At 38.4% G+C, this 15,897-nt stretch overlaps 1 protein-coding gene across 1 annotated transcript in view; it reads right to left on the bottom strand.

Moving 5' to 3' along the window:
• Positions 1 to 15,897, bottom strand: part of Pkhd1 (PKHD1 ciliary IPT domain containing fibrocystin/polyductin) — a 563,112-nt gene that overhangs the window by 260,956 nt on the left and 286,259 nt on the right. Inside the window, exon 52 of the mRNA XM_008825215.3 lies at positions 14,175 to 14,303. Coding sequence (XP_008823437.1) covers positions 14,175 to 14,303 — 129 coding nt within the window. The remainder of the gene's footprint in view (positions 1 to 14,174; positions 14,304 to 15,897) is intronic.

Genomic DNA, 15,897 nt, shown 5'->3' with positions numbered 1-15,897 from the left:
ATATATACATATATGTAACAACATATAAGTTAAAATCTAGACTATGCATATAAGAGAAAGCCTAAGGTCTGAATCTGGCTTATTATGCATTACATAACAATCTCTGGTTCCACCCATTTTTCTGCAAACATAAACGTTATTCTGAGAATGAATGATTCTAGGTTTCACCAGACTACTGGAGCAACTGAGAACACACACAAAGTTAAGAAACCCATGGCAAGCAGTAGTGTAGTTGTCCAAAATTCAACATGAACCACCTAAGTTATTTCTGACCCTGCTGTCCTGTCCGTACCGACAATGCCAAGTTACTTGGCCAAATTCCTATCTTTAAACTCTGCACATGAGGAGACTCGGAAAGCCCCCTCAAGGGAGTATAATCAACTCAAGAAATGGCAACTATACCTAAGCCAATAATAAGGAAATCATGAATTATTTAATTCAACATTCCAAAAATATCTGCATGGAAGGCAGACCATAAAGCAAAGAGAAAAAGACGTAATTCAATTAGAGCAAGCAAATAAAGACCTGCTCTACATTAAAAACCTCCATGGGCAGTGTTCCTTCCTTGGCTTGTGCTTTCCCAGCCCTAACCAGCAGGGCGGTACATATGTAATCACTCAGGCCCCCTCCTCCTGTAAGAAATGCCTGTGTCTCCTAAAAGAATATTAATTCCATGAAATAAAGATCTTGGAGAAATAAAATGAGGTATCATAGAATCATATGCATTTAAGAAAGAATTCCATTGGTCTTCAGCACATTTGTTACTGTGCGAATCATAGAACATGGGGTGGGACAAATCTAAAGGTGATTTCTTATTAGGATGATTCACTTGTCTTTGTTGACCTTGTGTTCCCTAAGTTGTTATCACTAAAGTGCTATATCCCAGGAAACACCTCAGGCCTGGTAAACCAGGGTAACTAGTCACTCAACTTACTGATTTTTAAAGAAATTTGTTCCTAATATCAATGTCCCCAAATCAATATCAAAGTCTCTGGGCACTGTTCTCACTGTTTAAGAACTAAAACGAATCAGTTAATGTTTTCTTACTGACTGAGGCTGTCTGTTTTAAATAATATGAAATTCAACTCTTATTTTTGGAAGTGAACTTATTTTAAGAAGTAGGTTGGAAGCCAGGGTTGGTGCATGAACAATAGGAACAGAGTCTTTCAGGCCCCTGGGAACTTGGCCATATGAACTTGCAGCAATAGTGACAGCATGCATAAGACTCATGCAGACTCAATAAGACAAAAACCTGGCGTATAACTGGGGAAATGGGCAGCAGGCCCCAACAATAGCTGAGGAATTATTGGCAACTAATTAATGATGGGTGAAGGAGAGTTGATCTTCTTTAAGGAAGTGACTCTAGATAGGCTGACTAGACTTTAGGGGGCGAACTTGCACCAAATTACATCTGGAAACAAAAGCTTGACTCAATAGGCCTTAACATATATGACAGAATGCATGAAATACTGTGGGTTGGGGACTATGGGAGGGTATGGATGGGGAAGGGAGGGTCTCAATATGATTAAGATTTATTGTTTCTGGCTATTACTACCAATGGCATGAACTTAAAGACTTGCTAAAATGATATATAAAATCCTTTGGACTGAGACTCATGAGAGCTGTCACACTTGGCACATGACCTCAGGACCATCAACACTTAGTCTAGTAAAAGTTCCACAGGGTCAATACTGGAACAATAACATACAAGACTAGGGACCCAGTCCTCAGGGATAATGCATGTGCTATTGGGCCACTAATAGCTAAAATATACATGTCTGGGGGCTGAACAGATGGCTCAGCAGTTAAGAGCACTGACTGTTCTTGCAGAGGACACAGGTTCAGTTTCCAGCACCCATGTGGTAGCTAACAACCATCCATAATTCCAGTTCCAGAGAATCTGACATCCTCTTCTGGCCTCTAGAAGCATTACATGCACATGATGCACTTATATACATTCAGGCAAAACATTCATACACATAAAATAAAAGTAAATAAAATATTTAATAAATAAATAAATAAATAAATATGCATGTCCAAGTAGGGTTATCCTCCCTGATCCTCATTCTGAGACACATTTGTGGTATTTGTGCCCCCTTCCCTGCATCCTGGTTCCCTTAAGTCAGAGAAGGGAAGCTTATTCTGAAGAAGGATAAAAAGCATACTAAAATTGACAGAAATAGTGAACACTGCTAAGTAACTGTGGCAGAAAAAAAGCCTTTCTAAAACACAAGGGATATACTAGTGTATCATCTTTTGGTGATTTCATGACTCACAGTCACCATGACTCACTATAAATAGAAATGGTAACAGTGATATTTGACCAAAATTGAGCAACCAAGGCATTTCAAAATAAGAGATTTATTGTATTACATATACAAAAATTCAATAAAAATATATTTAAAAAAGAAGTAGACACAAGCTGGGTATGGTGACATACATCTTTAATTCTGGCACTTGGGAATCAGAGGTAAGCAGATCTCTGTGAGACTGAGTCCAGCCTGGTCTCATAGGGAGTTCCAGGTCAGCTGGGACTACAGGGAGACCCTGGCTCAAAACACTTAAAAAGACAAACACAGTCTTTAAATCTTTTTAAAAATATATTTATTTTGTTGTTTTATATTTTTCAAAGACCATATCTCCTTGGAAAATGACAGTGATATCCTATAGGACATGGCCTATTGCATTTTCACAATTGAACTGGTTAAACCATATCTTTGCCAGTTTGGTTAGACCAAACCTATTAATTTGGAACTCATGTAAGCATTGTAACCAGAGAGCAATCAACAATTATAACAAAAGTTATGCAGATCCTTGAAGATGCTGATTCATCTAGATATGAGAGACTGTAAGACGGCAAAGGCTATTGCACTAGACTCTGCCCCGTTTAGGGAGAGCTCCCAGAGAGCCCGTAGTTTATTCTCATTCTGTTAGAACTCCTTGGTGCATTGTTAACAACTTCATTTACCTTTTCATGCTGTTTCTTGTCCTCTGTTGTCTCAGTTCCCCTTCTGTATCCAAGCTGCTTCTCTATGATGTTTTCCTGCCATTTACATGATATTCTTGTCATGATGCCATCCCCTTCTGCATCTCAATGCAATGACTCTTATGTTGGCTCTAACCCTGTTCTATTCTCGAAGCTTTCTCAGTCATTTCTTCTAGGATCGCCAAATCTGAATCCAGATCACTAATGCACTTTCTTCCCAGTCTTTTGCTCTATGGTCCCTGTTATCCTGTGAGCATCTGCACATGAAATTTATCATGTCTCTAAAATGGGTAATCAGTCTCTTTGCTAAACTGAACCTACCCCTTCCCCTGTATATAAATTACTTTTCTCATCGCTGTGACAAACTACCTTACAAAAGCCACCTATGGAAGGAAGGGTATGTTCTAGCTTAGAAGTCAAGGGGATGGTTCCAGGGTGACAGGCAAGATATGATAGCAGACAGGGAAGACATGATGGCAGAGGTAGGAGGTCAGATGGTCACACTGCATCCATAATCACAAGGCAGAAAGCAATGGATGCTAGTGGTCAACTCTTCCTCTTTTTCATTCACTCCAGGACCACACCCCCACAGTTAAGGCAGGTTTTTCCACCTCAATTAACCTAACCTAAATAATATCTCACAGGCATGCCCAGAGGTTAACCTAATTTAGAGAATCCCTCAAAGATTTGCCCAGAGGTTTGTCTCCTATGTCATTCAAGATCCTGTCAAGTTGGAAATCAATATAAACCATAATACCCTGCATCCTCTGTTTCTATGGATAATGCTCCTAACAAATGCAAAAGTCTTGGTCATCCTCAGCCTCATCTTCTTTTCCCTGCATAATTGATAAATTTCCAAATCCTGACAATTCTGGTTTCCCTTAAGAAACATATTTTTCCCGCAGTAACCACTGCATTTACTGTCATCATGAAGCTTATAATTGAATTATTAAGGCCAAAGTTTATTTTAAAATCTAGAAATAACTAATGCATAGTTTCTTTCAGAAGTAGCTGAAGGGCTAAGGGAATGGGTCCCTTGGCAAAGTGGTTACCACACAAACATTAGGACCTGACTTTGGACCTGCAGAACCATGTCAAAATGAAATGTGCTAGTGCACATCTGTGACCCCACTGTCCCTAAGGCAAGATGGAAGACAAGAGAATCCCTTGAAGCTCCTAGGCCAACTAGCGTGTGTACACAGGGACAAACAACAAGAGACCTTGTTTCAAATGAGAGGCGGAAGGTGAGGGGTAATGCCTGATGTTGTGTTCTGACCTCCACACATGTACAGTCTTTCTCTCTCTCTCTCTCTCTCTCTCTCTCTCTCTCTCTCTCTCTCTCTCTCTCTCTCTCTCTCTCTCTCTCTCTCTCTCTCTCTCTCTCTCTCTCTCTCTCTCTCTCTCTCTCTCTCTCTCTCTCTCTCTCTCTCTCTCTCTCTCTCTCTCTCTCTCTCTCTCTCTCTCTCTCTCTCTCTCTCTCTCTCTCTCTCTCTCTCTCTCTCTCTCTCTCTCTCTCTCTCTCTCTCTCTCTCTCTCTCTCTCTCTCTCTCTCTCTCTCTCTCTCTCTCTCTCTCTCTCTCTCTCATATGCACACACACACACATACACACACATCATATACACACATATACACACAAAGATAACAACAAGACAAGTATCTGTAAATGGCATAGAAGTCAGCAGAGGTTATGAAGGAGAAAGTTGTTCTGACAATAACAACAAATTGTATTAATCCAGGTGAAGCAATACATTGTGAGTGTTTATAGATTGACTTGTTAGGTTCCTCTCCATTGGACTGATAGACAAGGTTTCAGCAGACCTCTGGGAAATGAGACAGAAGAACTTGAAGTTGTAAAATGCAATGAGTTTCTTGATGAGGGTAAATACCAAGATAAACATGGGTCTCTAACCTCAAGCTATCTCCCCTACCGCAACCCAAGATATGATCTGTGCCTTGGGGAAGCATACTCCCTCTTTAAATCATTAGACTTTATGATACTAATATTAATGGACTTTCACAGTGAATGTGTTTCAGGTGAGTGAGAACAGAAAGGATTTGAAAAACCACTAGATTAGAGTAAAACTCTAATTAGTTCCAGCAAGTTAGCAAGCCATAAAGAGTGTCGGGCCTACTCGAGTTAGGATCCCAAGAGGAGAGTCTAAGTGAGCTCTAATTAGCCCAGTGATTGAGTCAAGCAGAGATTGACAAATTGAAATTAGAGAAAAGGTGTTAATCTATTCCAACATTATTTACATTGTATGCTCCTTTTGTAACTCACAAGAAACAAAAGTAGTTACTTTAAATGAAGTTTTATTTTTGTAGACAGAAGAAATATAACTAAGTTATAAATCAAAATTCTATTTCTGTTAGTTACCGTAGCATGGGTATTGTGTTATAGGCCTATGTCAGTAAATTAGGGCACTGGAGCTATTCAGTCAGAAAAGCCATTTGAGTCACGCTTGTTGCATCTTAGAAGGAAACCCCCTGTCTCCAAGTGTTGCATTTCCCAAATTCAATCCTGTTTTAGGGACACAAGTCTAAAACACAATGGTTAAAGTGCTAACATTCATTCTCACAAATTTTAGAAAGTAATTTATAATGGTGTGTTGAAAAAGAGGAGACTGAGCCAGGCATAGTGGTGCACACCTTTAGTCCCAGCACTTGGGAGGCAGGGTGGATCCTTGTGGGTTCGAGGCCAGCGTGGTCTACATAGTGAGTTCCAGGCCAGCTGGGGCTACAGGGAGACCCTGTCTCAAAAAGGAAAAAAACAAAAAAGAGGAGACTGAAATTTTATTCTTCATTGATATAAAAATTGGGGGGCAATAATGCTAATACTTTTCATAGGATTTTGAAATTTATGAGAAATTTGTGTCAACTTAATAAACAGCCACTAAGTCTTCTGACAGTTCAATAACTTTGTATATTTCACATATAAAAATATTTCATATGATTTTACCTATATAAATATTTAGCTAATACTAGTACAAATAAATAAACAAATTACTAATCATTCCACTCATCAAAGGACTCCATATGCTAATGGATTTTTGTACTTAGATTACTTTAGGTACAAGTTTTTAAATAGCATAGTTTTTTGTGATTTAATATATGAAAGGTTATATTCAATATTTTAAACTCAAACTGTCTGGAAACAACCAGCAGAACATATCCTACATGAACTTAAACTACTCTTTTCCCTTTGTGATAAACACACACACACACATACACACACACACACACACACACACAGAATCATGGAAGAATGTCTAAGTCTTGGCTTCTAAAGACCCTTTCATCTTTAGTTTCCTATTTTCTTTCTATTAGCTTATGTTTATTTGATGATAACACTGACAAAAGGTTTTGTGACAAAAGTACTTCTTTAAAAGGCATGTGTTTATCTATTCCTTTATCGAATCTTCAGAAGAGCTTTCCCCTTCATGTTCCAAATAAAGCAAAAGAAAAAACTGGCTGTTGTCACTTTCGGCCTTTCATTTCTGCCCTGAAATGGAGGGCTCAGAATATTTTTTCTTCATCTCCCTGCTTACGCCACCGTGGTCCTCTCTTCCAAGAAGGCTGTGTGCGCACAGGTGGAAGCCCAAACGTTGCTGTGCATCCCAGTATCAAAGTGACCAGTGTTACTTCAGGAATCCAGTTATTTTTGAAGTGCTGAAAACAACTTGCAGGTAGAAGAGACAGTGTCATACCACAGAAAACAAGGAAATAAAATTCTTTGGCCAATCTGGTGTTCTGAATTTCTGATTCATGCAAACCAACAGACTCTAAGTAAAGTCTGCCAACATAGAAAGGACAACACAAATTTAGCTGGCTCTAAACACCTTTTGAATTAAGTCAGGTACATCTGCTCTTAATTATACACATATATACACACATGTAAACACATGCACAGTAGGAGATTAAAGACACTGATAGATGCTTATTCTTCCCAGTGAGAGATGGACACTAGCATTCCTTCCACCAATCTGGCCTGAACTCTGCCTTTCCTGACCAACAGAATGTGAAGGTCCATATGCTCTGAGGCTGTTAAGCTGGCACAGAAGGCATACACCTACCACCTATTCCCTCGACCCACCCAGTCTGGTGGCATTCTTGTATGCTATTCTTTCTTGGATGCCACCACCATGCTGTGGGGAAGCCCAAGTATCTCCATAGAGAAACCTAAGAGGAAAGTCTCAGAGGCCATTGAGCTGATTTCCCTGGATAAGCTCCAAGCCAGTAACCACTATCAACTGCTGGTCACATGAGTGTGTGATCGTAGACTATGCATATAAGTAGAGCTTTTAGACACTTTCATCCCAGCCACCATCTAACTATACGGTATGTAAGAGAACTACAACAAGAGCTCCTAAGCCTGTTCTTTCTTCACAAAACTGTGAGCAAAATAAATGCTTTGAACTGCTGGGTTTCTAGAGAGTTTTGTACATAATGATAGAGATCGAGAATATTAACAATAAAGGAATCGTCACCAATCTGCTGAAAAGCATAGAAGGGACCATGGTATTTCAAGCCTAAACCTCCCCCTCATTTTTTCATAATCTAGAATAAATAGGTGGTATTCTCAATGACTTCTAAGTGTTGCAAGACCAAAATTATCACTACTCCAGCTACAGAAACACCACCAATGTTTACCGTGTTTGGTTTTAATTGTGTCACAAACAAATATTTATGTATGCATACATCATCCTAAATTGGATATAATCTCAGGGAAAAAGTAAGTGAAGCCAATTTATTTATTTATTCATTTTATTTTTAATTATGTGTATGTATGTGTATCTGTGTGGGGATATGTGCATATTAGTGCAGGTGCCCACAGAGGCAAAAAGCATCAGGTCCCCATGAAGATACAGTTATAGGCACTTGTGAACAACCTCATGTGGGTGCTGGGAGCTGGACTCAGATCCTCTGCAAAAACAGTACATGCTCTTAATTGCTGAACCATCTCTCCAGCCCAAATAAAGCCAGTTATACGTTCACAGTATTATATAGAAATTTCTTCCTTCAAAAATTTCTTTCTAATTATGATCATCTTGCTTCACATCACCAAAATCTTTAATGCTTTGCAATTTAACCAGGGAATATATTAACTATTTCTATCTTTAAACACCACGTGGCTTTGATGAGGCTCTCTGTAGTTCAAAGTAACCAAGAATTGAAAATCAGAAACAACAGAGCATTATTATAAAAGAAAAAACAGTACTCTCCTATTTATCTCTTCAAATAAGAATAGTTCAAAGCAATAGAAGGAATTTTACCACCACATGCACACCAAGAAAGATGCCAGAGACTACATGATGCCATATCTGCAGCCTGTACAGCAGAATCCTAGTTTGGGGGATTATAACACATTCTCTGCATTCCCTTTCCATTAAGCCTGCACTGTACAAAACAAATTATCGTCTTACCATGACTGAAGCTCATACTGAAGAGGCTCTAGAAGCATCTTACACAAAATCTTTCAGGCAATTTGAGGGCACACATGAAGGAAAAATCCTGATGCACTGCTTTATCAACTGGCCAACTCGCCTTTAGGAAGGTTTATGAATTGCATCTCAGATCAGAGAGAATTTGTTCTCACTACGTACAATGTCTAGAGTGCATCGAAGCAAATTCTTTCAGGATTGAGGAGGCAAATGCAGTCAGATACATTTGTTTGTATGAAGCAAAGTTATCATAAACTAAACCACAAGAACAAATTCTTCACAATTACCTCAGCTTACTGCTTATAATACCACAGAGAGAAATTTACAGTTTTCAAATTTCAATGTCTGTACAGACAGAACCCCTTAAAGAAAAATGATGCCATAGTTAAGACAGTGGTATCTTTTGTTAGTACAGTAAAGTCCTATTTTTATGGAATAGGATGGGTCTGAGGTCATTCCATAAAATTGATTCCCCAGAAAATGGAAATAGGCAATTTACTCTAAGAATTTTATTGAAAAATTATGCTATTCTATTTGAATAATGATGGGAATGTTCTACATGTTTCCTTTATTAATGAATTAAAATACACAAAACACCATAAAATTATATTAGAGGTTCAAAAGTATCACTTAAATCTTCTTTACCAGTCACTTTCATTTTGTAAAATCAGCAGTTCCATTAAAATCGTATTATGTAAAAATGGGTTTTTACTGTAATAATAGTTATTACCTATTTAGCTCCCAAGGATGTTGTGAAAATTAAATAATAAGCCATTGGAAAGCAGATACAAAGTGTCGCTAATATCAGAGGCCAAGAGGGGCAGCCAGATGGAGAAAAAAAAAAAAAGGAAAGAACACCTGATACATTACAAATCACAGCTTCCATCTACAATTCCATTACCACAAATACTGGAAGCAGTGGTCACGTACACTGATGCTATCTCATTTAATCTTAATATTATGATATACTAATCTTGGCCCTCTCCTTGCAGATGAGGGTCAGAAAGCCTAATACCAATCTTACAGCGCTGGTAAATGTCAGAATCCAAGTGTACCCTGATTTACCATAATTAACAGCTCATCCTAAATCCACTAAGGAATCCCCAATAGTCTTTGGGTCTCATAAAATTGTGTTTCAAATTCACACATTGTCTTTCAAAGTTCATTTCAAATACCTCTTTCTCCATGAAGCCACTTTCCCATTGTTTACTTGAGACAGTTTGATTCTAAGCACATTTGGTGCTTATTGTAGCTTTTTATTTATTATTATTCATCGTGTTTTTATTAACATAGTTAATTGCTAGTTGTCTACAATCGTGAATGTATCTTCCTCAACTCTGGTGCCTAAATCCTGAGTACTTGGTATTGAACCTCCAGCTCAATCAAAATTAACTGGAAAAGAGCATGCATTTGAACTACAACTACATTTGCTACCAGATGCGAGGCAAACACTTTCCCCGGTGGTTTATTGTGTTAGGAGCCTGTTTGGGAAACTTCTCTAAGAATATGTGATAAGATTAAAGTCATCAAGTGGAATATCTTACACATATCAAGTATTCAATAGTATTCCTTCTATTTGTTTTGATTTCTCAGTAAAGGAACAATGTGAATAGTAAACACAGAAGCATAACTTTGGGATAATGTAGGCTTATTTGGACAAATCAGGACAGGCAGATAGGGTAATTTTCTTCTTGCTGTTGTTGTTGTTTTAAAGGAGATACAATAAAGAAAGCTGGGATGATCACTCACTAGGTACTTGCCTAATGTGTACAATGCCCTGAGTTTCATTACCCAGTCAGTGGCTGTGTGTGTGTGCAGGTGTATGCATGTAGATGTGCATGTGTGTGCATATGCATGTGCATGTGTATGTGTCTGTATGTGTTTGTGTGTGTGTGTGTGTGTGTGTGTGTGTGTGTGTGTGTGTGTGTAAGAAAAAGAGAAACATCAAACTGACTTCCTACTCTGGCTTCTCTACTCACTCTCTGGGTAGAGTTTGAACAAATTATTTTACCTCTCCAAGTCTAGAATCTTCATTTGTAAAAACATGGATAATTTAAAAAGCCATTTACAAAGTAGTTGTGAAATTTAAATGTGAGAGTCCACATAGAACAGAGCAGTGTGTGAAACACACTAACCTTAGGTAACTCTTGCTCCTACCATCATAAAAACAATTTCACAATTCTTAGGAATCCATTCAGAGGAAAATACATTCTTTTCCACTGACACATACACTTGTGTAGCTGTATTGTGTCAAACCTGCCAAACTCGAAATTCACTTTTCCTGTTAAATTATGGGTGGAAGCACTGAGTTTGTTCCCTTCATCCAAACAACACTCAGTGAGTGTCCAACTTGTGTCAGATTCAGTGAACACGCTTGATTCAAAGAAAGCTGGATTTGAGGAAACAAAAACAGCCATGAAATGGCGAAGAATTCAGGCAGAGGGAAACCCACCGGCAGACAGGAGAGGGAAATTTAACATGAAGGCTTATCACTGGTCAGAATGCCAGGAAAGGTTTGTCAAAGCCGAGAAAGGAAAAGAAGAGCACTGAAGCTTCTGCCAGCACCAACGTGGAGAAACACAGATGGATTCGAATGCTGGCCACCGACAGGCCATTTGCTAGCATTCAAGAGAGGCTATGCAAGAAGAGAAGAGCACAGTGGGCTCAGAGCAAGGGCTTCTTTGCATATTACATATCTCTTTATACCCAACTCTCTTTCCACTTTAAAGCTAAAAGCAATAACAAACAATAATTGGGTATACTTCAAAATCCTTCCCTTCCTTCATTCTCACACCACAGTAGAGTAGACTAAAAGGGGCCATATATGTTTCATATATATGAAAATATTCTGAGTCTAGGGAGATTATCTTATATATATATATATCCAATTCCTACCCTGAATTCCCCCACATGATATGTGCATTTGAAGAGAAGCTTAGTGGAGAATTCATCGACTATATTCTGAGCTGACCATGAACATAGGGATGAAGTTTAAGAGCACAGAAGAATACCAAGGACCCCAGGCGGCCAGGGCACAAGGGCTCTGGGGTGCCAGGGCATCCAGTGGACACAATATATATATATCCAATTCCTACCCTGAATTCCCCCACATGATATGTGCATTTGAAGAGAAGCTTAGTGGAGAATTCATCGACTATATTCTGAGCTGACCATGAACATAGGGATGAAGTTTAAGAGCACAGAAGAATACCAAGGACCCCAGGCGGCCAGGGCACAAGGGCTCTGGGGTGCCAGGGCATCCAGTGGACACAGTCAACTGCAATGCCAGGCAGGATGACTGAAACTGCTCCTAGATCAGCATCAAAGGCCCAAAGGATACTAAAAGCTTGGCAGCTTTCAAAAGTTTCCCTTGCTTCCTGCAGGGGGTGGGGGAAATCGCTAACTTCATGGGAAAAACCATAGCCCAGGGCAAATCCACTGGCTAGTTCATCAAAGACATGGCTGAGAGAGAACAGATTTCTCTTTTCAGTATAGAAATGACTCATGAGCTTGTTTATTCAAAAAGTTACATCCTCCACTGAAGAGAGGTGGATAATAAGGAAGCAGGATGATAATATTTCATGTTTGCATTACACAGCTCACACCCTCCTGCTTCTCATCTTTCTATGCACAGTTACACCAACATCCCCAGTGACTGAAAGGCGACCAGTCTGCTTCGTTCTACTCTGCTGTGATAAATAAAGCAAATAACATATCTACTCTCCTTTACTTTGTCCTTAGTCCTTTCGAGAAGGCAATATACTCTTTTTGCTTAAAAATATAAGGACTTAGATTCAGAATCAGATTGCTTGGGTTCAAATCCCAACTCTGCTGAATTGCAAATTGCATGACCCTGAACATGTTACTTAGCTACCACAAGCTTCTGTTTCTCTGTAAAAATGCAGACAATAGCATTACACCCTCTGTAAGGTCATTGTGAGGGTTAATTAAGTATCCAAAAAACAGCTCCTGGTGCATTGTTAGTGCTCAGTAAATGTCTGACATTATCATTACTACTTCACAGATGGACAGAGATTTTTTTTTCCACTACAGATCTTTTATTTACTATTACTTTGAGATGGTCATATTAACCACAAATGGCAGTAGTCTTGGTGGGGGTAAATAAAATTGTTCCATGAAAAAGAAATTTCTGAGTCTGGGGAGATTATCTGAAATTTTTATGTGCTCTCCTTTAAGAACAATGACAATATAGAAAGGACATAATTGCAAAAGTGAACAGAATCTGTAGTGTGGGAGGAAATCTTTGCCAATTATTGATCTGAGAAGAGGAGAATATCCAGACTATTGAAAGAACTCAAGAGTTGGAGATATAGTGTAGTGGTAGAATGCTTGCCCAGCAATGTAGAAAGCCTTAGCTTTAATGCCTAGGACTGAAAATTAATTAATTTTATTAAACACCAAAAGAACAAATAAACTAATCAATAACTTGATCTGACAGACAGTTCTCAAAGGAAGAAGGATTATTTTATGCCAATAAATAGATGAAAAAGTGCTCAATGTCCACCTCACCCCCACCAGAATGGCTATCATTAAGAAAATGAATGCTATCAAGGATGTTGGGATACAGAACACTCATTCATTGCTAGTGGGAATGCAAACAGATTCAGCCGCTATATGAAATACTATAGAGGTTCCTCAAAAACTTGAATGTAGAACTAACATATGATCTTTCTATGCCACTCTGTTACATACCTAAAAGAATCAAAGTCAGCATATGATAGAGATACCTGCACACCCATGTTTATTGTGGTATGATAGAGATACCTGCATGCTCGTGCCTATTGTGGCACCATTCATGATAGCCAAATCATGCAGTAAGCCTAGGTGTCTATTAGTGGATGAATGGATAAGGAAAATGTGGTAGATGGACACAATGTATGACACAATAGGAACAAAAGAACAAAATTATATTATTTATAGGAGAATGGATTCAACAAGACATTGTATTAAGTTAAATAAGCCAGACTCTGAAAGGCAAATACCTCATGTTTTCTCTTACATGTAGATTCTACTTTGAAAAAAAAGAAAGGACATGAGGGGCTGCAGAGATGACTCAGTGGTTAGGCAAGCCTGTACTACTCTTGCTGAGGACCTAAGTTCAGTTTCCAGCATCCATGTTACATGGCTCAGAACAGCCTATATCTCCAGTTCCAAAGGATCTGACTCCTTCCCCCGTGAGCATCTGCACTCATGTATGCAAATACTCATACATAAACTCACACACATAATTAAAACTAGAATAAAATTTAAAAAAGGCATGAAAGCATATGGGGAGGACTATGGATAGCAAAAGGAGTGGAAAGGGAGAAAAGAGCATGAAAGAGGATGAACTCAACACGTACACACACCCATGTGTAAGTATTAGGAAGGAACCCATTATTTTGTACAATTAATATATGCTAAGAATTCTTAGTTTTTAAAAGAAGAATCATAGATGCTGTAATGTTTGTTCTGACACATGAAGAGAATTATCTAGTTGGTAGGTTCTTCTAACTCCCTTTAACATACAACCAATTAATCCACTTTCAATTCAGGTAAGGTGGGCTTTTTGCTCTAGAATTTGCTGAACTATGAAATTCCTCTCATATATTAACCTCCCAATGAAGGTCATAAAAATGCATAGCTGCCTCTTTCTACCCTAACACTGCCTAACACGATGGAACACAATCCCAATGAGATTTGGCTTGCTTCAGTCTGTCTGCTTCATCTCATAACTTGTTTTACTCACTGGGTAAAATCAAGACGTCATCCCCAGGCCCTGGGGTGGTTTGGTTGTATCCTCCCCAGCCTTCTTCAACATCTAACCATGTTTCTGGGAGGGACCACTTTAAAGCCGATTCTGGTACTAATGTAGAGGCTGGAATACAAAAAAAAAAAAAAGGAACAAATGTAATATGAAAACACAATTCATTGTGACAACTTCAGAATGTGAAAGAGTTGGTGGCATTTGCTCCTCCCAAAGCTGTTGTGAATATTATTGAAGCATCTATAAAAACATTTCTTAGCAAGCAAGCAAATTATTATTCAGCCCTTAATATATTCCAAACTTATTAAACATTTGTGTTTTGCTTTGTCATAATTATTAAATATGTTTATTATGGATTATTTGGAAATGCAAATAAAGAAAAGATAATAATTGCCCTGAACCTCACCACATAGTGATTACCACAATCAACCTTTTATTTGTGTTTCCTCCCATAATACCTTGGCAATCTTATGTAATTGAGATTGTATCATATTTAGTTCTCATTTGGTTAGCTTAGTCATTTTTCTTATGTATTTTGTAGTGATATTAAAACCTTATAAGCACAATTTTAGTGACTACATAATATTCTATCATACAAGAAATCCATTATTTGCTTAATCTATAATATCTAACATTTAGACTCTTTCTAATAGTAAACAATGTGATTTGAGCAATCTATGCAAATCTAACAATAATCCAAATCATCATCTTAAAATAGATTGCTCCTTGGAATGGCTGAGTCTCCTGATGCATATGAATGGCAGGATAGTGAACTGGACACCTCTTGGGGTGGTAATCTACACTCAGATCATATACTCCCTTATGGCTTCTGTTTCTCATCATCAATAGCCTTCTATTGGTACCATGATCACAGAACTAATAATCACTAATCCTTCCAACAGAGACATATAGAACTGAATCCAATAGCATCATATACAATACCATGCTGAGCTGTGTTCATGTGTCTTTTTCTGGGTCCTTTTCATAGTATCAGGGCCAGAAAACCTGTCTCCAAAAGGAATGATAAAAAGATAGGGGCTGGAGAGATGGTTCAATGCTTAAGACCACTGGCTGCTCTTGTCGAGGGCCCAGGTTCAAATCCTAGCACCCACATGGTGGCTAATAATTGTCCTAACTCCAATTCCAGGGGATCCAATGCCATCTTCTGACCTCCACAGGCATTGCATGACATGGATGCACTTACATGCATGCAGGCAATACACTCATACACATAAAATAAAAATAATAAATGAAATATTAAAAAGGAGAAAAGATTGCCTCCTTTGACAGGGTGAAGGGAGTCTCTTCCATTAAAGGCTAGTTTCACAAGCATAAATAATGAGCATCTTTCCTATTAGAAGTTGCCTGAAAGAGTTTGGATTCCAAATGAATAAAATATACCCTGATTTCCAAGCAGCTAATAGTGCTGTGTTGGTAAATACGCAGGAGATACAAATGTGCATCAACATATAGAGCAGTTTTCTTTAATGGAATTTAGCCAAGGAAGGAATCAAGACAACCAGGAAAAGCTTCCTGAAGGAGAGAATAACTGAAATAAAGCATTTCAATGGCTTAAAAGTTGTGTAGGTAAATGAGAGGTTCTGGTGAAGGCTAGGCCAAAGGTTCACATTCCAAATGGATGGATATGCACTGGGCATATGCAAAGATGAGAAATGAGATGTCAAGGAGATGTTTCATAACAACT

Source organism: Nannospalax galili, unplaced genomic scaffold (assembly GCF_000622305.1).
Source record: "Nannospalax galili isolate Female #2095 unplaced genomic scaffold, S.galili_v1.0 scaffold329, whole genome shotgun sequence".
Lineage (NCBI taxonomy): Eukaryota > Metazoa > Chordata > Mammalia > Rodentia > Spalacidae > Nannospalax > Nannospalax galili.
This window is presented reverse-complemented; position numbering and strand designations above follow the sequence as displayed.